The following is a 25,461-nucleotide window of genomic DNA, read 5'->3' on the forward strand; positions in this document are numbered from 1 at the left end:
AAAAGGAGGGGTAGCGTTAAAGGAGGCAAACTTTCTTAGCACGGTCGTCCTGATGAAGGAGGAAATACAACCCCTAAAACCAGGAACATGCAGAGCCGATTAACTGCTATCACACTTTCAGTTGCTGGAGTCACACGGAGCTCATCAAGCTCTAGCTGAAACACAGGAGTCGTTCGTCAGCTTGGGCCAGTTCTATCCAATTCTGCTGTCTCTCCTTCTCCTTCCTCCTCCCCACCACTACACTTAGGGCGTAGGATGTCAGGTTTGACGCTGTGCTGGATCATCACAGACACACCAAATGGTGAATGCATCGAAGTTTGTATAAATCTATTGGAGAGCTGACTGTGGAAAAGAACCTCGTGAGACAAGAAGTGCAGGGTGAATGGCATACTGGAGAAGCAGACACCTTGTCTTACCTCATTTCCAGGGCCTCTTGGAAAACCAGGTGCCGAGAGCTTGGGGGAGGCACTGCGCTTCTGCCAGGAGCCTCATCAGATGGTTTTGCTGTCCTGGGGATAGGGGGAATCAAAGCCAATCCCAGTGCCTTCTTCCTATCCCCACCGTTGACATACAAGGGCAGCAGGGAAGCCTGGAAATAGTAGAACACAGTACTCAGCCTGAGCATCCAACCTTCCCCCTCCGATGCCACAAGAAGTTTAGCCATGCTCTCAGCTAGGACTTGGCAGGAAAAGGCAAGCGGGTGGAGTAGCTTGGCCCGGAATGGGCAATGGAAAGGGGTGAGGGAGAGACTGTGTCCCACACGGTCGCCAACTCTCTTCCCCTCGCTCACCTCTCTGGCAGCGGCTGCATTACCACCTGGCATCCATCTGCTTGGCACAAGGATGCTCTAGGGTGCCATGGCCTCTGTTAGCCTTTCCGATGGGACGGGAATGGGTTTAGGTCACTCTCCTCTCACCGTCCCTAAATTTAGCACCTACCAGCCATTACTGAACTCCGGCCAAGTCCCCGCAAAGTCATTTTGCGTGCTGTCAGAACCTGCTTTGCTCAAGCCCATAATTTTTTTCTGCTTCTGCCCTTCCTACAGTCCCCCACCAGCCTTCAGCCCAGATGCTAATGTGCTTTCTGGATGCTCGGTGCTCTCCAGCTCCCACACAACTCATCATCTCAGGCTCACTGTCCTTTACGAAGTTCAGCAGAGCTCCCTACCCTGCTGTTCTGCGTAAGGTTTCTCTGCCCGCTGAAATTACTTCAGGCTCCCCAAGGACGTGGCTAGGAAGGGGGATGGAGGGAGCGGGGGCAGGCACACACCCTTTCTCAGGATCCCATCATTCTTGTCACAGCTAAAGAGCCAAATCAAGGCCTGTTCAAACTCCAAGGCCTGTTCAAACTCCAGTGAAACCAGCAGAGTTCATGTCAATGATACATTTGCCCCTGTATCTGTAAGACTGAAATAATGTACACTAAAGCCTTTTATTGGTTATCCTGTTCACAAAAGCTGGTTTTCATCTGCCTTCTCCTGTCCACCACGGCAAAACCAAAACAGCTGCAGCTTCTGCCTCTCCTGCCTCTCCTGCAAAGGCAATCGAGTGCAGGGGGTCTGGGCTTCATTCCCCATGGCCGAATTGCCAGTTTCCATCTCTTACCCAGGGCCAGACCCATGGGGGAGGATGAAGCTGCACAGAAGCCACTGAACTCCAGAAATATTGCTGGAGAGAACTGTGCAGGAGAACAAGACTGTACAACTCAAAAGCTGAGACAACCTCGAGTTTACAGGACTGCCTGCTCCACAAATTACATCTTTTTCTATCTAAACCAGATAGATTCAGACAGAGCTGAATTAAAAAGCCACCAGGACACTGGTGTGTCTGCACTGGTGTCACAGATACCTGTATTTTACTAACTGTAGAAGGAGCGCTTGACCAGATTAGACACATTTAGTGGCTCCAACTGGTTGCTGGTGTTTTCTCAGTCGTAGAACACAGCAGGAGCCACCAGAGAGCACAGAAACTATTTAGACGCCCCTTCTCCTGTTGATGCCCAGTGAGGACGTGAAGTCTGCGGGATGCATGTTGCAAAACAGCTTGCAGCACAATGTCCAGCTGAGCTCTTCCTTGGATCAGCTGCTTCCCTGGACTCGCACCACAGGGAAAGAAGATCTCAGAGCTCTGCCTACGGGCAATAAACTGAAGATGCACCACATGTGATTTGGCTTGGTTTCCTTACTTCAGATCCGTTTGCCTCTGACATCAGCTTCGTGTTATCCCCATCACTCTCATCACAGCCTGTGCCATCTTCCCCATGCTCCTGCTCTCCGTTGCTCATACTGCTGAGCTCTGAGGGAGGGAGGCGTTTCTGGATGGGAGGTATGGGCTTGGAGGTTGCCAGGAACCTCTGGGAAGCTGACATGCAAACTATTGGCTTCAGGGAAAGCCCCTCAGGGTCACTGCAGTCAGTCAGGCCTGCAAAGTGGAGACACAAAGTGTAATAGAAACAGCACTGCAAACCTAAAGCACCCAAAGCTAGATATTTCATTGGACAGATTTCTTGGGAACTTCTAAATCATTGCACAGGGAAACATGCTCATGCTGGCAGCCACTTGAGGCAGGCCAGTGGACAACACTTACCCACTTCCACAGAGCCATCAGAGAAACACCCGGGTCCTGTGGGCTCCCGTTAGACAACAGGGAGCCCACGGACCTGGGCTTCCCCAGAATGTCACCTGCACACACAACCTCCCACTCCTCTCCCTGCCCCGCAGTTACGCACCCCTACAGCAACAGGAGGGCTACACAGGGAACTGAGAGCAGGGCAGGTTATTTCAGGGGGGCACATGCAGGGGACTCCTGTTCAGTGGGAATGGGAGCTAGCTCTCTAGGCTGGGAAAAGACCCTTCTTCCCACAGGAGAGTGGGCAGGCTCCCGCCTTACCTCTGTGTGGGGCTAACAGATCCTCAGAGATCCTCCTCATCTTCAGCTTGTCCTTGATGTGAACAGTTCTGGGGGCAGCACTGCTCACCTCCCTCTCTTGGAGTTCCTGGGTCAAGGGTCGGTGAGAATGCTGCGAGAGATCACCACCATCCTCAGTTCGGAGGATGTCCCAACTAGCCTTCATCCAGCCATCCAGGGGAGGAATGGCCCTTGGGTATGGATGCTCCCCATCCTGTAAACTAGGCTTCTCTTTCATCCCGGTTGTTAATATGGTCTGAAAAGAAGCTGTAGATCAAGTAAAAGAGAAGTGAGTTATAGCTGACCTCACACCTTTACATTCAACCCATCTAATGAGTGAGGCATTCGAGGGGTTTTGTAGTCATTCGGAAGATCTGTTTATTTTAACGTTTCATGAAACTAGCATCAATTTAATTCTTCTCAACAGCATTGAGTTAGCAAGCCAGGAGAGAGAGGTCGAAAGCCCCACTGGTAAGAGGGAAAAAAAAATACCCATTTCAGGACTTGGCTTCTGTGAAGGCTACCAGTAAAGACCCATTCAGTGCTGCTGATATTTCTGGAAATATCTCAGCAAGCAGGCAGACCATGCCAGCATTTCTACAGCATCTGCGGGGCAAGCAGAGGAAAAACTGGGAATTTACCTATGGCGAGACCATACATCAATAGCAAGAATAGAAACAGAACTCACATCTCATTACCATGCCTGATTCACGGCCAGTTAGGCCACGGTCTCTCTACTGGCTGACGGGGGTAGTGATCTGGCTACTCTTGATAAAGGAGAAAGCATAATGAACTAGTAGAGAGATGTGATGCCATGCACACCCCTGGAGGAGGGCAAGAGCATCTGCAGCTCTCTGTCAGCCACCTACTCTGACGCAGAGTCCGCACATGAGCACTGACTTCCAATGACCATTTCTCTCCAAAATCAGCTTGGGTTTTTTCCATTTGGCTGAGGACACCTATGCACATTCAACCCCTTTCCATCCTCACCTTCTTCTTCAGTGCTCCGCTTGCTGTCACAAAACTGCAAGTTCGAATCAATGCTTCCTCCTCGCAGAGCTATGTATCTGGGTTGGAATTTTGGAATGCTCCCACAGTACACAGCAACCGCAGTATGGTACTTAGCTTTAAAAGAAGCACAGGACAAATGACTCAAATTTGCAACACAGAATCAGAGAATCATAGAAGGGTTTGGGTTGGAAGGGACCTTAAAGATTCCGTGAAAGTTCCAACCCTGCCCTGCCACGGGCAGGGACACCTTCCACCAGACCCGGTTGCTCAAAGCCCCGTCCAACCTGGCCTTGAACACTGCCAGGGAGGGGGCAGCCACAGCTTCTCTGGGCAACCTGTTCAGTGTCTCACAACCCTCTCAGTAAAGAATTGCTTCCTTAGAGCTAATTTAAAACTACCCTCTTTGAGTATAAAACCGTTACCCCTTGTCCTGTCACTATACTCCCTTATAAAAAACCCTCATCATCTTTCCTGTAGGCCCCCTTATGTGGCTTAGCCACTTCACCCGGCAGTTCCCTCAGGACCCATAGATGCATCGCATCAGATCCCATGGACCTGTGCACCTTCAGGTGCCTTAGATGGTCTCAGACCTGATCTCCTCCTACAGTGGGCAGTTATTCATGTTCCCAGTCTCCACCTTTGCCTTTTTTGTCTTGGGCAGTGTGGCTGCAGCCCTTGTCACTGAAGACCGAGGCAAAACTGTCACGGTGTACCTTAGGCCTCTCCGTATCTGAGGGAGCCAGGCCTCCTGTTTCCTTCCAGAGAGGGCCCACATTTTCCCAAGTCTTCCTTTAATCACCGAGGTTGTTATAGAAGCTTTTCTTGTTGTTCTTGATGTCCCTGGCCAGATTTAATTCTATCAGGGCTTTAATCTCAAAGCTGATCTTCTACCCAGTCCCTACATTTGCCTTCTGGGTCTTGGGCAGTGTGGCTGCAGCCCTTGTCACTGAAGACTGAGGCAAAACTGTCACGGTGTACCTTAGGCCTCTCCGTATCTGAGGGAGCCAGGCCTCCTGTTTCCTTCCAGAGAGGGCCCACATTTTCCCTAGTCTTCCTTTAATCACCGAGGTTCTTACAGAAGCTTTTCTTGTTGCCCTTGATGTCCCTGGCCAGATTTAATTCTATCAGGGATTTGGCCTTCCTAACCTGATCCCTGGCTGCTTGGACAGCTCCTCTGTATTCCTCCCAGGCTACCTGTCCTTGCTTCCACCCTCTGTAGGCTTCCTTTTTGTGTTTGATTTTGCATTTGATATGGAGAGAATAAAACAGACACCCATTGTCCATAGAAGTCTAACACACTGTGATGGTTTTGGCTGGGATAGAATTCTTTTTTTTTTTTTTTTTTAATTGTAGCTAGTATGGGGCTGTGTTTTGTGTTTGTGCTGAAAGCAGTGCTGATAATTCAGGGATGTTGTCGCTGTTGCTGAGCAGTGCTTACACAGAGCCAAGGCCTTTTCTGCTTCTCAGCCCACCCCACCAGCGAGCACAAGAAGAGCACAAGGCTGGGAGCGCACAAGAAGTTTGGAGGGGACACAGCTGGGACAGCTGACGCCAGCTGACCACAGGAATATCCCCCACCCTATAGCCTCACGCTCAGCATGTAAACTAGGGCGAAGAGAAGAAAGAGGGGCATCTTCAGAGTGATGGTCTTTTGTCTTCTCTAGTAACCGTTAGGCATGATGGAGCCCTGCTTTGCTGGGGATGGCTGAACACCTGCCTGCCCATGGGAACCAGTGAATGAATTCCTTGTTTTGCTTTGCTTGCGTGCACGACTTCTGCTTTACCTGTTAAACTGTCTTTATCTCAGCTCACAAGTTTTCTTACTTCTACCCTTCCCATTCCCTCCCACATCCCACCAGGAGGGCGTGAGCGGGCGGCTCTGTGGGGCTTAGTCGCCAGCTGGGCTTCAACTACAACACATATCTCGTAGCGACCTGCAGTCCTGGCCTCCGCAGAGATCTGGTTGCCCCCAGCATCTGTTTGGATCTGTTTGCCCTCACTGCTTTGTGATGCGCTCGCATTCCAGCACTTTGACAGACAGCTGAGCATTCTATAAATTTGCATGTGTTTTGCTAGTTGCCCATCCATGGCTACAGGCTTCCTTCCCTCTCCTTTTAAAGGGTAGGCAACACACAACGGTCTCTAGAATTTGACAGTGTCTAGGAAGTAGATGTTTTCAAAAGCTAGTTTGAAAGTCCTTTGTTTCTTTAATTTCCACTCAATTTCGAGTTGGGTTTTGTTGGTTTTCTTATTTCCCTTCACAACACAGACAGTATGAGGATGCAATTAATCACCAGGTGTTATAACTAAAAGGATTGCACTCTGCATTAGACGTCCCCAATATTCAGTGGGCTAATTTGATTAGTATAGGACCAGATTGGCCATCCAAACATTCTCCTTAATTCCGCTTCACTGTTACAGGGGTTTATTCCGTGCTTTCTTCACTGCAGAGACACACAACCCCAGCATAAACAGGGCCTGCCTCAAAAAAGTTCCTAATCCTGGCTGTTCCTGAAAATTCAAAATTGCACACAGCTTGTTTCCCTGCCCCTTGTCCTGGCCAATACCTTGCCCATTTCCCAGCCTCTAAGGCTGGGCCCTCACTTGTACAGCATGAAGAACAGTTGCTGCACGTGCTGGCATCTCCAGGGTCTCATGATCAGCGCTTTGAATGCAGGTTTTGTACACACTCGGCCTCCCTGAGCTGAGCAGCATTCCTGGGCACTGTCACTGCTGCTGCAGGTGACCATCCTCCAGGAAAAGGCTGCAGGAACAGGATTGCCACGAGCCCTGGCTGAAGAAGTCTCCAGCCTGCTGCAGTCCTTTACCTGCTGCAAAATCATCTTGCGTTGCCATGGGGGGGGGGGGGGCGTTGGGCTATCTGTAGAGGAGAGTCTACTCGATGTGCTGCTGGTCGCTGGGCCTGACACAGCTGCTGGTGGGTTCCTCTGCAGCATCAGGAACCTACATGGAAAAATAACACAGCTAGTGCAAGTCACAGCCACCAATCCCTGGCACTACCCTGCCTACTGAGGTTTCTGTGTACAAAACTGCTCAGGTCAGGTGGTGTTAAAACAACATAAAAAGACACTCAAGCTATGCATTTGCAGCATTCTGTCAAAATCATGGCCATAAATTCCAAATGCTGGAGGAAGATCGCTGTTGACATAATGGGGGAAACATAACTCCACCCCAGCAGCTGCTCTCCCCATGGCTGTATGAGCATGGCAGTAGAGGCACGTCTCTCACCGTGGCCGCTGCTGCTGGGCCCAGCGCAGCACACTGGTGTGGTTCCCACTGAACTCAGCGCTGCTGCTGCAGCAGGAGCATCGGGTCACATATTTGACAACAAAGAGCTGTAATGTCACTCTGGACTTGCTCCAAGAACAACTGGAAAAATGAGGGATATAATAGTTTGCTCATTTTTACTACAAATGTACATGGATTTAAGGGGTGGGGGGGGGCACAGGGCTAACAATACTGGAAACTCGTTGGTGGAACCCCTATGTCTAGCACTTTCTACCACTCTGTAAGATTTTTTCTGTAGAAAGGGATAGATAAGGTTTTAGGACACAGCCATGAGTAATTCTGAGCACAACTCAAACCACAAGCCAAATACTTCCAAATCTGCCACCCATTGGGAAAGGAGGGAGAAAAGCAGTTGGAAAAACTGCAGCTGTAGATAAATTGCCTACATTTATAGTGTTGCTGAGGTACCTATAGCACTTGGAGCACCTCAGAAAGCCTGAGGCCACAGCATAACCCTTATTTAGGGATGTCAGCTACTCAAAAACCGTCCACCATGCTCACATCAGCAAATGCACATCCCACAGGACTAGTGGAGTTGTAGACAGCATTATAGTTTGCAGGGTATATGAAGGTAAAGGAAATTTATGCTTAGCCCTTCAGGTTAGGGCTATAGCAAAACGTGACACTTTTCAGCTTCAGTCCCTGCAGTTCGTTTCCTTACCAGTTTGGTTGCTTTCACTTCGAAACTCTATAGAAATTTCTTTTCACCTTCTGACACAGACTTCAGTCACCATACAGGGCTTGGGCTTCCTTAAACACATCAGCCCACTTCTTAGACCCTAAGTGAGAAGGGGATTTTCCAGAGCGTACCTTAGGATAAGAGGTCAGGATGGTAAGCCAGCAGTAGAATTCCTATAAACGTCAGTGAGTACAGAAGGGTGCCAATGTGAACTGCTTTTGAAAATCCACTCTTTGGTGCCTCTAGAGCTCTGCAAACAGAACAACTATCAGCTAAATAGAGTCAGAAGGATCAATCACAGACACAGATCAGTTAAATTATTACAGAAGGAAAAATTCCCTTGCGCTCAATAGAAGAAGCAAAGGCAGATCCCTATTAATGCGTGCTGTAAGCTTAAAACAAATAACAAAGAGTGCCTGTACAAGGACTTCAGGTTCTCTACTGCCAGTCACATTTACGATCAGATAAAATGGTATCCTCAAGAAAATTTCAATAGAAATTGTTCATATTGCATTGTTCCTAAGGCCCTGTACTGCTCCACCCCCTGCCCAAGATATTTAACTCCGCTCAAAAGCTGTCAAAGCATTCATCTGGAGTAAAGCAAGTGATTTCAGAAAGGCTGGAGTTAGCTGAGACAGTTAACCCACTTCTGCCTTTCACCCTGTCTGTTAGTCTAGGTAATTCACAGAGACAGCTTAAGGTCAAGGAACGAAGGTGCTTAGGCGTTTTAGAGACTAGTTCCCATTACTTTCAGTGAAAGGCAGGCACTTAAACGGCCTTAAAAATACATATGTAAATCTGTTTGGACTGTGTACTTTAAAACAAGGAATGGAGGTCTTCTTGTGAGTGGGATTAGGGCATAAAGCAGGCACTAAGGTATGTTTTCTTTGGTCTCATTGCATAGGATGAATATCTAAGAAATATGCCAGTGGCAAATTTGGCTGGTTAAGATCACCTCCTAAATGAAGCTGAGAATGCCCCGTTGCTTAAAGGTATTAAAAATGCCCAGGAGAAAACAGTAAGTACCAGAAATGAGTGTATCCTGTAGCTAGGAGGCTGCCTCTGCCACTGACTTACCCTGAAACACAAAGCCAGGCTCTCCATGCCTCCGTTTTGTTACTCTGCCAGGCTGTCCTACCTAAAGGCTAGCACACTATAAAGCGTAATGAGAAAGGGCATTACTTATGGCACCTCCATGGCCCCCAAAGGCTTAATTAACTAAATTCAGGGCATAGTTCCTAATTCAGGTCAGCTACACGATGTGGAAACCCCCAAATGTACAGCTATGGAGGGTCACCCCTTTCTCCCTTGCACCACCACCACTGTGACTGAAACGATAACGGCAGAGTCATTTGCCTGCAGCCTGGGGGAAGCACTGAGTGAGCAGGATTCACCTTTTGGCACTGCTGACAGGAGCATGGAAAACAAGCTGGTTCCATTCTCTGTAGAGTGAGTAGTGGCAGTGGTTCGCTGCTGAGTGAAAAAAAAGTGTTAGAAAATGGTTTCTGAAGAGGAAAAAAATGAAACACAGCTGCATTTGAAGAGCTCCAGGCCCTGGTGATGTTTCAGTAGACAGTAACTGTATTCCTTGTCATTCTTCTGCTGGGTTAATCAAAAAGAAATGCATCCTCTGGGATTTTCAGCTTCTTTGGATCATTAGCACCCAGTAAATGAAAACAGAGATCATTTAATGTTATCGTTACTTACTTTCCCAACTAACAAGCTATTTCTCTGGTGGCATCCCAGCACAGCAAACATACAGTATCGGTATGTGAAGCTTGCTGATGCCAGCAGCCCTACAGAGCCTGTCAGGACTGGAGCTGCTGTGGATGTTGAACCCAGTATCTCACCAGCCAGAGGCTTGTTGTGAGGATAATGAAATTGGAGTGATCATGGCTGTTGGGGTTTTTCTGGCCAGTGGATTCCAGCTTACAAGACCATCATGCATCTGTAGAATGGAGTTTTTATGCAGAGTAAAAAGCCCTCGCCTAGTGGAACTGGGCAGTTTCCCCAGGCCTGTGAGAGAATCACGAGGCAGATCCCTGTGCTCCTAATTGCATCTCTCCCCACTTTTCTAAGTTCTTGGTGTCAAAGCCACTTAGGTTAGACACACAGCTCACCAGAATTGCTCCTGTATCTTTCTGCACAAGGATCCAATCGAGATTACACATCCAAAATCTGTTTTCTCTTATTGTTGAATTTACTGCTTTGAGGAATTTCTGAAGCAATAAACTTGCTTCCTCAGATGTTTACTGTGCATGGCAAGGAGCACAGACAAAAGATGTAACATGAAAAGCATCACCCATGTGATGCTCTTTTTACAAGTTCTGCCCTCAGCTTTCATTTGGAAGGTCTCAAAAGCTCAGTGCCCCTATCAAAAGCTCCTGCAATGGCTGCTTCTCAGCAGAGCAGGCCGCTCAACCATGAAACAAGAGTTACCACAAGCAGCAGCTTACTCAGGGAAGCAAATCAAGAGTTGGGAATAAGCTGATCTGAATGCCAAGCCTCATTAGCTCCTTCAAAAAGCACTTGAACAATCCCTCATTCCAGCTCTAATGAGGTGTTGTGCTGGACACCACGGTTATTTGAGTACTGTACACAAGTTTGCTCCCACTGAGCACTGCGACGTTCTCTGTTGGAGCTGCGGCCAAGACTGGTTATTCCCCAAAGGTGGGTGATTGATGGCTCTGTGGGCTCCTGTGACTGCTGGGCACAATGAGATGAGAAGGAGCCAAGTACACTGACACACCTTTGCCTGGAGCATAACCTAGCCTCACAAAAAGTGCTGAAAGGTTTCCCCTCCTTATTGAGGCACTTTGAAGAAGACCCTGAAATTGCAAGATCCTGAGCCCACGCAGGGCGGTGTAGAGCACCTCATGCAGAGATGTCCTCACCCTGAGGGGCCTCCGGGTGCTAATGCTGTATGAACATGAATTAGCTGGCAGCAGTGAAACTGCAGGGGCTAGCACTAGAGAAAGCACGCAACAACCAGCTGCTGCTTCTGAGAGCAGGTCTTCAGGCCACATAGGATTTCTGCCATGAAGGACTCTAGGAAAGGCTCTAGATGCCCAACATTTAAACTTTGGGTCCAGAAGCAGTCACAATCAGCACCTTGAATTAATACATCCTCAGATTAAGTCCAACCAGTGGCCCATGTCTTAAAATGTTAGGCCAGATGCTTGTTGGCTCATGTCATTGTCCTGGTTCAGCTTGGATAGGGTTAAGTTTCCCCAGCAAGGAGGGAGAAGGGATCTCCAGCTGGGTTATTCATACCATGCTGACGTCAGGTCCGCAGCAGCGCGGGAAGCTTTCCTTTGTGGCTTTGGTCGCGGGGAGCACGCGGTGGGCTGTCTGTAACCATTGCCGTATTTCTCTGTATATCTTTTGTCTTGTTTACTATTAGTGCTGTTTATTGTTGTTATTATCGCTATTGTTGTTGTTCAGATTGTCTATTACACTGTTGTATTAAATTTCTTCTTATTTTAACTCGGGGTTTGTGCCCTACTTGTGTCCGAGGGTGGGGGAGGGACAACGGCAACGTGGTCTCCGGTCCCAGCAGGGCTTAAAACTATCACAGTCATTTTCTTGTAAAAGCACTTCCTTAGAAATAGCAGGCTTGTCTCCCTCCGTGCCTTCCTCTCGGCTGCCTTGGGGAGAGGGACCCCATAGTTCTGTGTGAAGCCATCCCAGAGGGCTACTAAAATACGTTTCCTGGCCAGTAGTTTTCTCCTGGTAGGGCCTTGCATACTGTTCCACACACCTTTCATAAAGGCACAAACCAACTCCCAGCACTCTGACTACAGCACGTTTCCACAAACAGCTGCATAAATACAAGGTAACTAACTCCAGCTGAGCATCCTAAGAGCTCTTGTCCTGTTCATGTGTAATCATCAGGCAGGGAAATCCTCAGTGATCTGAAGCAATTTTGTTCAGCTGCAACATAAGATCTGCGTTTTGTATTGAATTTTTTCATTATGAGTAACAAGCATTGGGAGCATAAGGTACAGGGCTGACATGCAAAAGCAGGAGCATATCCTCTAACAAGACTGGTTTAATTGTCCATTTTATTACTCTTACATCTACTCCACTAAAGTCCCTGTACTATTCTTAGAGCTGTATTAACCTAGAAATACAGCAGTTACCACTGCTCTGAATTTATTCCCAGGTCTTTAGAGTATTTAAGCACCTCTGTCTTGTTCAGGGCTTAAGTCCACTATTCAAGCACCACTGAACTATTTAAGGCCTCCATTGACCCAACCTACAAGGTATCATCTACTTCCACAGGCATTTAAATCCTTAGAGTGCCCAAGCGTCCACATGCTTATGCCTGCTAAACACAGGGGCTGTCTTGCATCTGACCTGTTGCTCAGAGCCCCACACTGTGGTGCCCGGAGCGCCCAGTGCAGGACCTTCAGTCAAGGTGGACAAACACCTGTTTTCTAATACCTACCGAGCCAGATGCCAGTAAGAGGTAAAGGAGTAATAGGCTGTCTCTGCAACAAACTTCAGTGCTTACAGGGAGGGGTACAGAAAAGAGCTGCCAGATACGGACACACAACTCAGTAGAGCTGGCTGACAAAACCTTGCAACAATTTGGCTCACTGACCTGACAGAAAACACCACGTTTCCCAACTGCCATCACTCCCAGAGTCCAAAAGTGAACACAGCCGAAGAACAGCATGAAAAGTGTAAGACTGCAGAAGCAGGGCTCGCTCTGCTGATGATTCATTGCCTGGTCTGCAGAGAAATAGAAATCTTAAGGCCAGAAAAAAGTTAGGAGCACATAAATGTGACCTCTGCAGGCCATAGATTTTGAATAAGTCAACTTCCATTTCTTACAGGTCAGTATCACTGAAAAATGCAGATGATGCTTAGAAGCTTTGCAAAGCTCTCAAAGGCCCTGGGATGATGGATATTACGCAAATACACACGGTTACCACTGTCATTACAGCAGCGGTCTCTGCAGCAGAGCCCCAGCTTGCTAAATCGTTGGGGTGAGGGAGCGTGGATATTACCAGGAAGAAAAGGAATGAATTAAAGTGAAGCAAAGGCATTCTCTCCAGGGAGAAGGGGAGAAACAGGACAAAGTAACCAGCAAACACCCCTGATAATGAGCAGAGTCCCTGTATCTCAGCCCTTGAGAGAGTTCGGTTTGTCCTCCCTCTGCTGCTGTGCAGGTCAGCATCTCCGCAACCCAAAAGAAATTCAAGATGCGTTAGACTGTGGATCTTCCCTCCTCATACTCGCCAGATGCAGTTTTCAGACATTCATACTTTTAGTAATAAACCCCTTTGAAAATAGAGGCTAACCTGCAGGCAAGTATGTTCGTCAGAGTGGTACTGCTTTGGGACTAGACATTTACGTATGAGAGAGCCTGTGAGATCACTAGAGTTCACTTCTCCGCTCTTTCCTTGGAGTAAAATTATTCCACTTGTCCCCCACATCCTTTGGAGTGAGGTGTCAGTGTTAAACTTAGTGAAACAGCAGTTTAAGCCATTGACAAGAGCAGACTTGATTACCATCCTGCAGTGGTGAACCATCACCCCTAGGAGCCATATAACACTGACCTAAACCTCAGCAGGGGACAATTCAGAAAGGTGATTTGAGTTTGACCTTCCTAGATTGTACCTGGAAAATAACAGTGTGAGCTCAGCAAGGACCAAAGGTGCAGTGTTTGCTTTTTGGCCCCAGTCAGAGCAAGGAAAGTTTGAGCAGGAGCTGAGCACAGACTTGCCTGTTTGCCCACACACAGCAGCAAAGGGAGCCTGAGGGCAGCAGCTGAGCCAGGGTGGGAGCTCTCCTTCTGCCTCCCATGGCATGACAGAGGCTGTCACTCTTCTTATGAAGAGGAGCTTCCCTGTCAACAAACCACCCTGTCTGTTCTGCAGCTCCTGCCTGTCCTCCTCTCCCCTCCTGCCATCCACCACCTCAATCATTGCTCTTCTTCCACACCTCCCAGGACTGTGTCTCTTTTAAATGACACCCAAGATGTCCAGCACACAGCTGGAGTCACCCAGCAGAAGCTTCCCTTGTGTGGCTTTAAGACTTTTCGAAACAACTTTTTGAACAGAGAAAAATAAAAGGAAAAATCATCAAATCTTTCTCCCAGATTTTATTGCCTTCTGAGAGAGGACGCTTGCACCAAGCAACCTCCACCAGAGCACAGTAAAAGCAACCCTGGCTCCTGCCAGCCCCTGCCCAAGCACCACCTGGCTGGGAAAGCAACAGCACACGAGACAGGCTATCCACCAACCTCCTTCACAAACACGCGTGTTCCTCACTTTGGAAATCTAGCTCCACGTTGTTAAGCTTGTCATCTCCCCAGGAGCTGTAAAGCTCCGCTGTGGGTTGCCTGCCACAGGGGAACGAGGATTTCTTCTGCTCCAGACCCTGTTTCCAAAACTGGAAGCAGGGATGGCCATTTGTCAAGCCGGAGCCCTTCTCCAGGAGAACAGCAGGTTCCCCCTTCCAGGTGTACAAGCTCAGCAAGCACACAGTGTCACATACCAGGAATAAACAAGGCTGCATAGCAACCACTTCTCTGAAGAAATCTTGAGCGTGAGATGCAAGGAATATCTTTTGCCTGCAGGGCTGGCAGGCAGATCCCCGGGGTGCTGCAGCCACAAGGACCCGAGGGACCGCAGGAGCACCCAGACCTTCAGGCAGAGACACCCTCTGAACTGCAGTGTGCTCCCGGTCCCTCCCTGCCTGCTGGTGACTGCTGCACGGGAATCATCCCTAAAGCTTTGCACAGCGCACAAGCAAACAGCAAAGTATGCATCTGCTGGAAACTGATAGAGTTACCACCCCCTTTGCTCCAGGATTTGATCACATCTCTGCACAAGTAAGTTGCTTAGCCAGGCAGTGTGAGCTTGGAGCCCCTCTCGGTTAGATGGGTGTAAACCCATACCAGCCCTACAGAAAGCACCACATTCAGGCAAGATCAGGAAAAGAGAACTAACTCCTTCAGCCTGGCCCCCAGCGTGGCATGGGCACAGTCACTGCACCCTGTGCTGTAGATAATTATGCAATATGCAACGCACAGCAGGTACTTAGTTTTCTACTGTCTGTGTTTTGTTGTTGTTATGCTCATTCGAAAGCTACTTTCAAACGTAAAAATAATAATATTTTCATCATTTCCATGTCTAGTTTGGAAATCTTCCATAACAAGGTCACTGCTGGCAGTTTTTAGAAATACCCATGTACACAAAGAGAGAGAGAAGCTTTGTGCAGAGCTGCAAGGGCTCACATGAGGTTCTCTATTAACCACGAGTTAACAGCAGCTCAAGCTGTCTTTACAATCGTTTGGATGCAGAGTGTCCACATGAGTACTATGAGAAAAGGAATTCAGACACTAAGCAGTGAGTCCTCAGCAATTGTATCCAACTTACAAGCCAACAGATAAGTGAGAAGGGGCTCTTTAGCTGTAAAAACGTGCAGTAATTCAGCTCCTACAGGAGAAAAAAAAGCCACAGAAAACCATCTGCAGGAGTTAGCAATCTCTCTCCAACTAGCAAAGGCAGCACACGCAGCCTGTTGTGGTTTGGGGAGATGACTGTCACCTCACTTGGTAAAAGCAGCAGCAAAGCCAAAGGGAAACATCTTCCTGTCACTGCTGAGCCACCCCGTGGGTACCAGCGCTGTAGGAGTAAAGGATTCAGCCTTGCAATGAGTCACCTTAAACCACGCAATTCTCTCAGCTTCTCCAAGGCTGAGTAATCAGATATGTGAGAAAATAACAACCCTATATATCGCAGAATGGCAGAAAATGAGCTGACTGCAGCAAATGGGTCTCTGAATGTGACATCTCCTGCATGAAACAGCAGAATTCTCCCAAAAGGCTTCGCCCTTTTGCTACAAACAAGAGGCAGAGGACTGCCCTCAGACTTCAGCACTGCTTTAGCCCTTAGGAGAAACAAGAAAAATTCTGCCTCAGCTGTGTTGTGGCCTTCAGGCAAGATTTAATCTGCTCCAGCTCCTGCCTGCAAAGCAAGCATAGAAGAAATGCTGCTTGTTCATCATTCTCAATACTTTCTTTTAAGGCAATAAACTCTTTACGGTAGGAAATTGTCTCTTCCTACACATGCGTGCATCATCTAACAGGGCTGGTCCCACCATCAGCTAGGAACGTTACCATAAAACAGTGGTGGCAGTAGCTCTTCGAAAGACTTCCCCAATACCGTTTTAGGTTTTTCCCTTTAATTAAGGAGCCAGCAATGAGCTACAGCTCAGCTCTAGTGAAAAAGTTAAGCTCCCGAGTGTCTCAAAACGAGCACTTCTACAGGGAAACAGCATTAGCAGCACTGAAAAGTGTGACCCTCATTAAATCACCGAAAGTGACAAAAGTAGAGCAAAGATGGTCAGCTGGCCAGACTAAGACCACCTGGGAGCATTTGCGACCAGTCTCCCTCCCTGAGCGCCTGCTTACACTCTTTTCTTTTCGCTCAATAATACTGAAGCTGGTGGGACAGATTCAATCAAAGAGAAGCCTGAAAGACTGCATGCTTAGCCAAGAACAGTAAGCCAAAGTTTTATTTCATCCTTTCTAAAAGAAGAAAAAAATTGCAGCCATAATCAGGGAACAGAGTACCTTCCCTCCTGAGTCTAACTTGGGACAGACCTGCTTCACCTCCAGCAGCGTCACCCATGCGGTCGTGCTCTTCTGTCACCTGCACACCCTGTGACAATGCATTACATTCATGGGGAAGTGTCCATGCACTCACATACATACATCATCCTGGAAATGAACCTGGTGACAGCTATCATGCCATTCCTTGAGACAACCATGATATAAGACCTTGCTACAAGGTTAAACCCTCTCTCTCATCCATTCATAGCACCCCAAGAACCTCCACCAGTCCCCCCTGACAGAACAGTCCAATCATCCCTCACAAGTTAACAGAACAAATTGCCTTGAAATCCCCTTTCTCTAGACATGAAGCATGGCCTCTCTATTTCAACAAACGCATCCTGCACTTGACTAAACCTCCACACTCTGCTTTGAAGCCTGGGAGCACTGCAGGCAGGAGCACAGGGCTGAGCAGGGCTTTTCCCCCATCCGCAGCAGGGATGGAAATCATGCCACCTCACACGCTTGTGTCCAGAAACCTCCTCAGCTGTTCCTCTCGGCACATTTTCTTTCACACAGCACGCTTGCTGAGCAGCGCGGCCCTTTGCGGCAGCCTCCTGGCATAGAGACACCTTCTTTTTTGTTCACAGGAACCTCCGACGGATTGGGAGCCCTTGGGCTTTCCCCACGGCAGCCACTTTTGTGCATTGGGCAAGGGCAATCGATACTGCATGGCATCCGAGCCCATGAGGGAAACGACCCAAGCGCAATGAGTAAATGTTAATTAGAGCCCAGCAGACAGGTCTGGAGCCAGTGAGCTTATACAGACCTTCTGGTTACGTGACCTACAGTAGCAGAAGCAGGTTATTAATTTAGTACTGGAGGTGCCAATGAAGCTTTGCAGACTTGTAGGAAAGAGCTGAGTTTCGGTAAGAAGTACAAGCTGTGCTCCAGTGCCTCCTCCACTGATAAAAATTAGTGTGAACTGAAATACCAACATACAGAAGAGGTGTGTATGAAGGCCTTTGATTTTTAAAATGTTCATTTTCATCAAGCATGAATACACAGTCATAGAAAAAGAGACAAAAAAGCTGGGCAGACAACAGGAGGAACACAATACTGCCGTACCTGCTTCTCTCTCTCCCTCTGTTTTGCCCAGCCCTGGGGAGAACCAAGACCTTCCTGGCTCTTCCTTATTCGTTAGACACTGTCCCCTAACCAGCAGAGACCGAGGGCTTTGAGAGGGATACCACCTTCTAAAACCCTTCCTCCACCAAGTGCTGTCATGAAGAATAAATCAAAACATCAAGGAGTGACAAGAGAAATGTGCAAGGCACATGCACCTCAAGGCCAGGAAAGGCAAGCAGAGAGGAGCTGTTAAGATACAAAAACACGCAAAGTAGAAAAACCTGCAGCTTCAGCATCTACATACTGCGAAACCTCTGTTGCAGTGGAAGACTTCTGCACTGCTGCGTGCTGAGGCCAACACCTGAAACAAAAATCTCAAAAAAACAGTGCTTCAGTTTCCTTAAATGACATGTGTTTTCTGAACAAAGCTCATGAAAGAAAACGGGAAAGGAAATGACAACTTTACACTTTAAAGCATAAAAACACAGAAATACCGAGGTCAGGGAAACTTATGACAGTAATACTTTGGACTTGCAATTAATTATATTGCAGTTTACCTCTAATGAGCCCAAAGCAGTTTGCATTGCCACAAATGGCACTTAACACCTCTTCATGAGGTGACTGGAGAAGTGTCAAAATACACAGAGAAACTGAGGCAGGCAAAAGCACTCCAAATCTCACTTAGGACCTCAGAGTAAATAAACTGCAGTGAGACTAGCAAAACACAGCTTCTCTTGATCTAGCAACAACTGTCTGCGGCAGGGTAACAACTGGCACTGAGTCAGCTGAAGGGCAGAATGCTGAGGTGTTTCAAAAAGAAGTCTAAAACAACGTAGGGTTTAAGGGCACTATTCTCATTTACAGAGGTATTATATTAAGAGCTTCCAGCTAAGCATGATCAGAGCTTTACATGTGGGGATCAGGGGCTTTCAGACTGATGGATAGAGTATCTGGACTACCTTTTGTCAAATTTTTTTGATGGAGAATGCAGTGATTCCACAGAATTGATGTGATCTGTGAAAATGCACTTGTTTCAACTATTTCTGTGAAAAAGTTTTAGACCTGAGCATGTGATAGTTGTTCTCAAATTCTTCCATGAAATTATAAAACGATCTCCATTCTGAGTGACTCTAATGCTACACAGTGAAAATCTGCCCACCACCTACCTCAGACACATTCCCAGATCAGACCTTGATGAGACAAAAGCCCATTTCCAGTGATTCTTCAATGTAGCAGTGGAGTAGAAAATGCCTGGGACGTCATGGAGAATGTTTTAACTTCTGTAAGGGTTGAAAAAAGGACTTCAGGATGCTTCTTGGACACTCGTGATACAAAGGGATGAAGACAAATAAGCTCCAAACTGCAAGTGTGCCCTAGAGGACAAGGACGAGGTGTCCCAGATATACAAGCACATCCAGTGCCAGTACCCAAACAGGACTCACAAGCTGGAACAGGAACCTCCATGAGGCAGCAGAAAACCAGCCCAGTTTAGGATTGCCCAGAGCCTCTCTAACACCCTCTGGTGATCCAGGACACTGTACACGCACCATGCTTTGCTATCTAATTCATTCGGGATCATGTGGTCCTAAACTAAGGCCACTTGGTTCCCCATGTTGCTAACCTAGTTAACTGCATATTGGCTAATTGCAGGCTTTAACTCTCTGCCAAGTGCTGCATCTTGTTGTCTGTTTGCTCTGGCTACCTGAAGAGTCAGCAGCCACAGGAAGCCAAATCTCATCTGGAGACACAGACATTCAGTGCAAGTCTGCCTTTCATTTGCTTTACCATGATAGAACTATTATTATATAACAAGGAAAACAACCCAAAGCCAAACCAACCCAACAAAAAAATCATCACTTTAGGTCACCTTTTGCAAACACAAAGTCTGGGGGGAGATGGACAAAGGAAAAAAAAAAAAAAAGGAAGAAAAAGAAGACGACCCCAGTTCTTACACAAACATGTCAAAAGCAGGGCCAGTGAGCCACTTTGCAAACCCAGTGTATGCAAACACACCTCTCATATTCCTGAGGTTCAGATAGGACTCAAAAGGCCAAAGCTTTTTCCCCAAGTTTACCAGAATTTACCCCAAATAATTTTGAAAACTGAACCCAGCTGCTACGGTTTTTACCAAATGCCCAGTCTCCTGACTGTCAGCATGAGTACCTGCCAGTTGGGAGGGAGACCTGGGCTGGTGCACCCCTAATAGGGTCGGCAAAGTCCATGAGCCCCACCCGCTCTGCTGCCTTGAAGTGCAACTGCAGGGGTTACAGACCTGGATGACTTGCTTTTAAGTGCTTCAGTGAGCTACTGGATGCAGCGAGGCAGCTGTGGAACATCAAAGCTGCACAAAAAATAAAACACTTTCCCACAACACCATATTAAAGCTAAGGAAAAAAGACATGAATCGAGCCCCAGTGATGCAGACTTCTGTCCTCAGCCTTTAAAATCCTTCTGTTCCTACGGAAAGATTAGCTGCCCTTGTCCCAAGAGCCCCATTTTTCCCCTCAATACCGTTCACATGCTGAGCAGAAAATCTGTCTGCACATTTTGGGGTGCGAGGCTGAGGATTCAGGACTTCACTTCTGATTTGAAGGTTCATGAAGATTACAAGCAGAGAACACACAACCTCAAAACCTGTAAAACAACAGTGATCACGGTAACAGGGACAGACCACCACGGAGAGGAAGGATGAAGGTGCAGGGTAGGTGTGTTTAGAAGCCCACGTTTTCCCATGTTTTACCAGGTGGCAGCCACCAACCCATGTTTGGGATGCTGGACCTGCTAAGCGCTCTCGGTACCCCCCATAGCGCAGCACGGGTCAGACACCAGCCAGCCCTGAATGCACTGGGGGAGAAGGGACACAGAGAAGCAGATCTTTTTCTTTACGTCTTACAAACAGCTGGAAAGTATCTTGTTTCATTCATTTCTGAAAGAGAAAAAAGTGTGAGCATTTGGAGGGGAAAATAGAAGTGCTGGCAGGTGAAAAGATTTGTTCAGGCTATTGAACATCCATGTAATGAAGGTGATGGAGACTTGAATTGGAGGTAGAGACAAGAGGAATTAGGCCTGCAACTTGGTTTACCTGCCATCGACTTTGAAGAGGTCCTGAAAAACACCTTCCGCTTCCATCAGTCCCTGACAAGAGCTTGGCAAGGTGCATACCGCAAGCTGGAGGATACCCAGACTCACAGGCAGGTAACAGCCTCTCTCAACAGACAGCAGTGTAACAGCTTCTTCCTCGCTCTCCTGTACTGTAGGACATCGTGACAAAATAAACGTGGAGACATGATGAGGAAGGACCCCATTTCCTTTTAACAGCGTTCCATTCAAATCCTCTACAGCTCCAGAAATTAGCTGTCTGAGCACTACGGAAAGGAAAAATAGGCACAGGCTGGTGGATTTTTCTTAAAAAACAAATTCAAAATCTGAGTATTTACAGGCCATAACAAATTCATGGAGAAGACTGCAGAGCTAGATGGACATATTCCCCTTTTCACCTTCACAATTTTAACCAAAACTCAGTGCCTACAGTGGAGAAGAGTTTTGCTTGACTACCTTGAACTTAACTTTTGTGAAAGGGGCAGTGGGTTTTGGGTGAGTTGGTTTGGTTTGCTTATACAGCTATTCTTGAAATAAAATCATATAGAATGCAGTTCTGCCTTCTTTACCCTTCATTGAACCTGCTGGGGGAGAAAAGTAGTAGGAATTAGAAGAACGAGTCTGATCCTGCTAAAATCAAACAGTCGCCATGCCCAGCCTGTGGACATTTTGAGAAATGGCTCCTCTTCTGAATCGCATTATCCCTGTCAGTCTTGGGTAGAAAATGATTTCCAGTCACTAGCCCACAGCAGATGATAATAACAAACGAAAAATAGCCAAGCTGTCATCTACGCTAGATGCCAGAAATGAAGCATGAGGGAACTCTGCGGGCCCAGCGCATCGGTGGGAGAAGCACGGAGGAACGGCATCGCCCCTGCCCACTCCGTGGTGGTGGCAGCACGGTGGGAACAGCTTATTTAGCAGACAGCTCTTTTTCACCAAGCTGGTAGCTGTGCGCTGAGCCTTTTGTACAAAGGGAAGTCTGATCACGAAAGGAGGCAAACAACAAGTGTATTGAAATGCCGTAAATCCCGTGTTGGCAGCGCTTGAAGCAGTTTGAGCCTCCGTGCAAAATTAGGCCTCACGACCGCACCGAGAGGCAGGCAGGTAACTGAAACGTCAGTACATCTAGAAGAGACCATGCGAATGCCAAGAAAGGAGAATTTGGGAACAGAGCAAAAAATTTCACGTGGAACTAGTGCCTGGGTAGAGGTGACTGTTAGCCAGCTTGTGGATCCCAAGCCAGCTGCTCCTCAGGGCCCTGCAAAGTAGGCCTCACCAAGAACAAGGGTCAGCAGCTCAACGGGGTGCTGCGTTTTGCAGTGCATCATCATGTACCTTCTCATATCCTCTCTGCATTCCAACTGCAACAGCATGTTCTTCCCCACATCTTGTTGACAGTCTTGTCCAGCTACACTGCAAGCTTGCTCAGGCTGGAGATCCTTTTGGCAGTGTTCTCCTCAGGAACAAGGGAAATCCAGCAGCACGTGCTTTGCCTCCACCATGCATTTTTCCACAAGGAACTCTAGGCATTCAGCCACAGATAAGAAAACATTTTGGTAAACTAGCTAAGTAGGGTTATCCCTTCTCTGCAGATTGGGAAACTGAGGCACGGAACTTGGAAACACAAGTTTTCAGCTTTGACAGTCACTGGCTTCCCATCGCTCAGTTCTGAGATCCTTTGGATACCACTGTGATATCTTCAGCTGCTAAGGAAACAAATCTTTTTTCATACACCTTACTCATGCTGTGTCATGCAATTCCTCACCTGAGTGAGAGCAATTATGTTGGCGATTTCGCCCTTATCATAAAGCAAAGCCAGGACATCACCATCTTTCTTGAACAGAAAACTCCATCATCTAGTTAGCAACGTTTTCTGAGACTTTAGTGAGGCTTTTTACAAGACATGCTGCCTCTCAAGAAATGAGAGGACTAAAAGGTGAGCTTCCCACAGGAAGAAGCTTTGTGTTCAGCTGTAGGGCATCAAGCGCTGCTCTCTATCAACACGGGCATTTCTTAATGCTGAATTTGATTCTTTTTGAGCAGTTACTGAAAGACAGTGGAGGTTTGCATTGTTTGTACCTAGGAGTAGCAAGATAAGCACCCAAAGAAGGGTCCTTGAAATCTGGGTCTAACGGCCATAATACGATGTCAGGTTCTGCTGGAGGCTCAGGCAAGGCCATTTTCCTTTCTACAGTTGCCAAAGATCTCTGGGTCTGCGGGGCAAACATTGACCACGAAATTCTAATAAACCCTGGGACTGATTGATTCTGGCTGCTCAAATCTTTGGTTTTGCATTTGTTTCGGTTGGGATTTTTTAAACCAGAGGAGTCACAGGAAACCATGAGGAGAGATGACAGTATAGGTCTTCTCTCTTTTCCATCAGTGCTAATAGCAAACTTAGAATTGATTTTAAATGCCAGAGAAAAACCTTCAGCTCACAGACTAAAAGATAGAATAAAGCTTCTTTATGTAGCCTGTTGTCTGTGCATTTTTTAAAAGATGCCATAAAAAGCTTCACTGGAAGTACATTCTTCAATAAAAATACAAATTTTTTCTCCAAACGCATAGTTTTGTTGTGATCTGTTATTTTCCACAGAACAGGTAAAAAAGATCAAAACAATTTTCAGCTAAACAGGAGTTGAGATGTTCGGAAACATTTGACAAAGCCATGAAAACATCTGAAACAAAAAAAGCTCTCATTTTTATGTCAGATGCTTGACTTGTTAAGTTTCCACTAAAAAAAAAAAAAAAACCAAACCATATTTTGTTTAATATGCCTAGTGCTTTTTGGGAAGTTTAAAGTTTTAGAAATTTCCCAGGGAAGCTGCAGCTTCCGAGAGGAAGTTTTTGGCACATTTTTTTGGTAAAGCAAAGGAATGTCCCAATGGGGTCTCACTGGTCCCCAGAGAATCCCCTAAGGAGAGCCCTGGAGGAACTGTGGGAGGGACTCAGTGCACACAAGACGTGCACACAGTCCTGCAATCCAGACTGGCACAGCATTCAGCAATGGAGCCTTGCCCGGGATAGATTGGAATGTGCCACCAGTTCAGCCAGCAAGGGAGTGAGCGCAGAGGCTGGCTGCAGAGCCCTAAAACTTGTTACACTGGGCATTTAAGGCAAAGCTAACTGTGTGTGATGAAGGAAAATCACAGACCTGTTCCTCTGAGCTCTAATGCAGTCTGTCTGAACTGAACACCTGCTAAGGCTCACCCCCAAAGCACTGGTGGACCCTTGGACAGATGGATGCAGGCACCCTCCTCACGCTGACCAAAAGGCCAGCCGCTCTCATTTCAGCATCCGAGTGGCCTTCCCGGTGTGAAAAGACAGCAGCACACCATTTCTTTGAGGATCAGTGCCGCTGGCTACAGGCTGCTTTTTCACAAGTGTCAGAATTTTGTGTACCAGTCCTTAGACATAAAACATATCTGCCACAGAGCCGTTGGTGCATCACCACGGGAGACAGGGAAGGAGCTAGCATGCATGTTGCTAGGAATAACAAAGGTTATTATAATTCTGCATTCCCAAATGACCCTTTAAAAGAAAAATTTTTTGAAACTAGGACTCAAACTCTAATAAGTAAAATCTATTCCCATGCAGCTAGCCAAGGAGTTCAAGCACCTTTGGCAAAGGGCATTAACCACAACGCAAATAACACGTTTCCTGCCAGAATGACAAGAAGGGAGACCTACCTTCATCTTTGTGCTTTGTTTACATGCTTCCATTAGTGCCCAGGGAAGTTTAACTCTGGGCTGGGGGACATGGCATGGTCAAGTCCTCAAGTTCCAGCACTCCTCTGGCTATCCATCACCCTGCAACTTCTCCTCAGCAATTCAGTCCCGAGGCATTAAGCTGTCACAGCTTACTAAGAAATTAGACTTGATGACATCTAAGCAGATTCATTAATGCATTAAGCAAATGCAATCTGATTGGTTCCTTTTTTTAGGCGTTTGGCAAGCAGTGTGCAAACAAACCTGGAGGATGAGGCTCTCAGGGGAGGGCAGGCAGCTTGCCAGTGTTCTTGCTTAAACAGAGGGAAAGAAAGTACCAGCTCCACAAAGGTGCACTAGAAGAATTTACAACCTACTGCTTATTTCAAGACAGTAGAAGACAGAAGGTGGCATCAGTTGCTTCTGCCTTCTGGAGAGATGATGCAGTTTCCATACGTGTCACAGAACACAGGGCATTTCAACTGTAAAGGCAATATGGCACTAATCGTGACCAAAACAAATCCCAAGGGACTAACTGTCCCGTGCACGTGGACTGGATGACACAAACCACCTCCAGATTAATCTTCAGACCATACAGGGAATATTCTCATCATCCCTAACTGACTGGCTGCTGGCTGTGCAGCTGCACTGACTTACAGCCTTTATTGTTCACGGCTCTCCCATCCTAATAACAGCCTAACCAACGAGGCCACCACACCAAACCAGTGCAAAGGGAGGCAGTTACTGGCATCAGGCACAAATCTTCACTGTTAATTCTGACACATCCCAGAGCATGCACCAGCTGTCACAGGTGGTGAGACTCAAACATCTGTCCTTCCCAGAGACTCACATTTCATTACTGATAAATATAGCTATTGGCCCTGTCATTTGGTGGAGTTACAGTTTTGCAGGGCACCTGAATATGTTCTGATTGGCATATATTTGACTTGCGCAGACAGCTTGCACATAATACTTTCAGCTTGGGCTATGATCTCATTAGACCTCACAAATTAAGCAGGACCTGGCTAGAAAGATACTTGGAGGAGAATC

At 47.2% G+C, this 25,461-nt stretch overlaps 1 protein-coding gene across 15 annotated transcripts in view; it reads right to left on the reverse strand.

Annotated features, from left to right (window-relative positions):
• The window catches only part of TOGARAM2 (TOG array regulator of axonemal microtubules 2), a 48,306-nt gene extending 23,758 nt beyond the window's left edge, over positions 1–24,548 (reverse strand). Inside the window, exons 1-12 of one of the 15 annotated variants that reach the window (XM_074897363.1) lie at positions 24,394–24,548; positions 20,685–20,848; positions 20,114–20,236; positions 18,769–18,882; positions 12,512–12,642; positions 9,300–9,375; positions 8,037–8,155; positions 6,746–6,881; positions 3,897–4,031; positions 2,889–3,173; positions 2,185–2,420; positions 417–589 (exon numbers count right to left, since the gene is read on the reverse strand). In XM_074897363.1, coding sequence (XP_074753464.1) covers positions 417–589; positions 2,185–2,420; positions 2,889–3,173; positions 3,897–4,031; positions 6,746–6,773 — 857 coding nt within the window. In that variant the 5' untranslated portion in view covers positions 6,774–6,881; positions 8,037–8,155; positions 9,300–9,375; ... (3 more) ...; positions 20,685–20,848; positions 24,394–24,548. Of the gene's footprint in view, positions 1–416; positions 590–2,184; positions 2,421–2,888; positions 3,174–3,896; positions 4,032–6,745; positions 6,882–8,036; positions 8,156–9,299; positions 10,134–12,511; positions 17,957–18,768; positions 18,883–20,113; positions 20,237–20,684; positions 20,854–22,039; positions 22,227–24,393 lie in introns of those variants that run through there. The other 14 variants (XM_074897357.1, XM_074897358.1, XM_074897364.1 and 11 more) reach the window with 14 other exon arrangements.
• Positions 24,549–25,461: the final 913 nt, after the last annotated feature.

This window comes from Athene noctua, chromosome 1 (genome assembly GCF_965140245.1).
Source record: "Athene noctua chromosome 1, bAthNoc1.hap1.1, whole genome shotgun sequence".
NCBI lineage: Eukaryota > Metazoa > Chordata > Aves > Strigiformes > Strigidae > Athene > Athene noctua.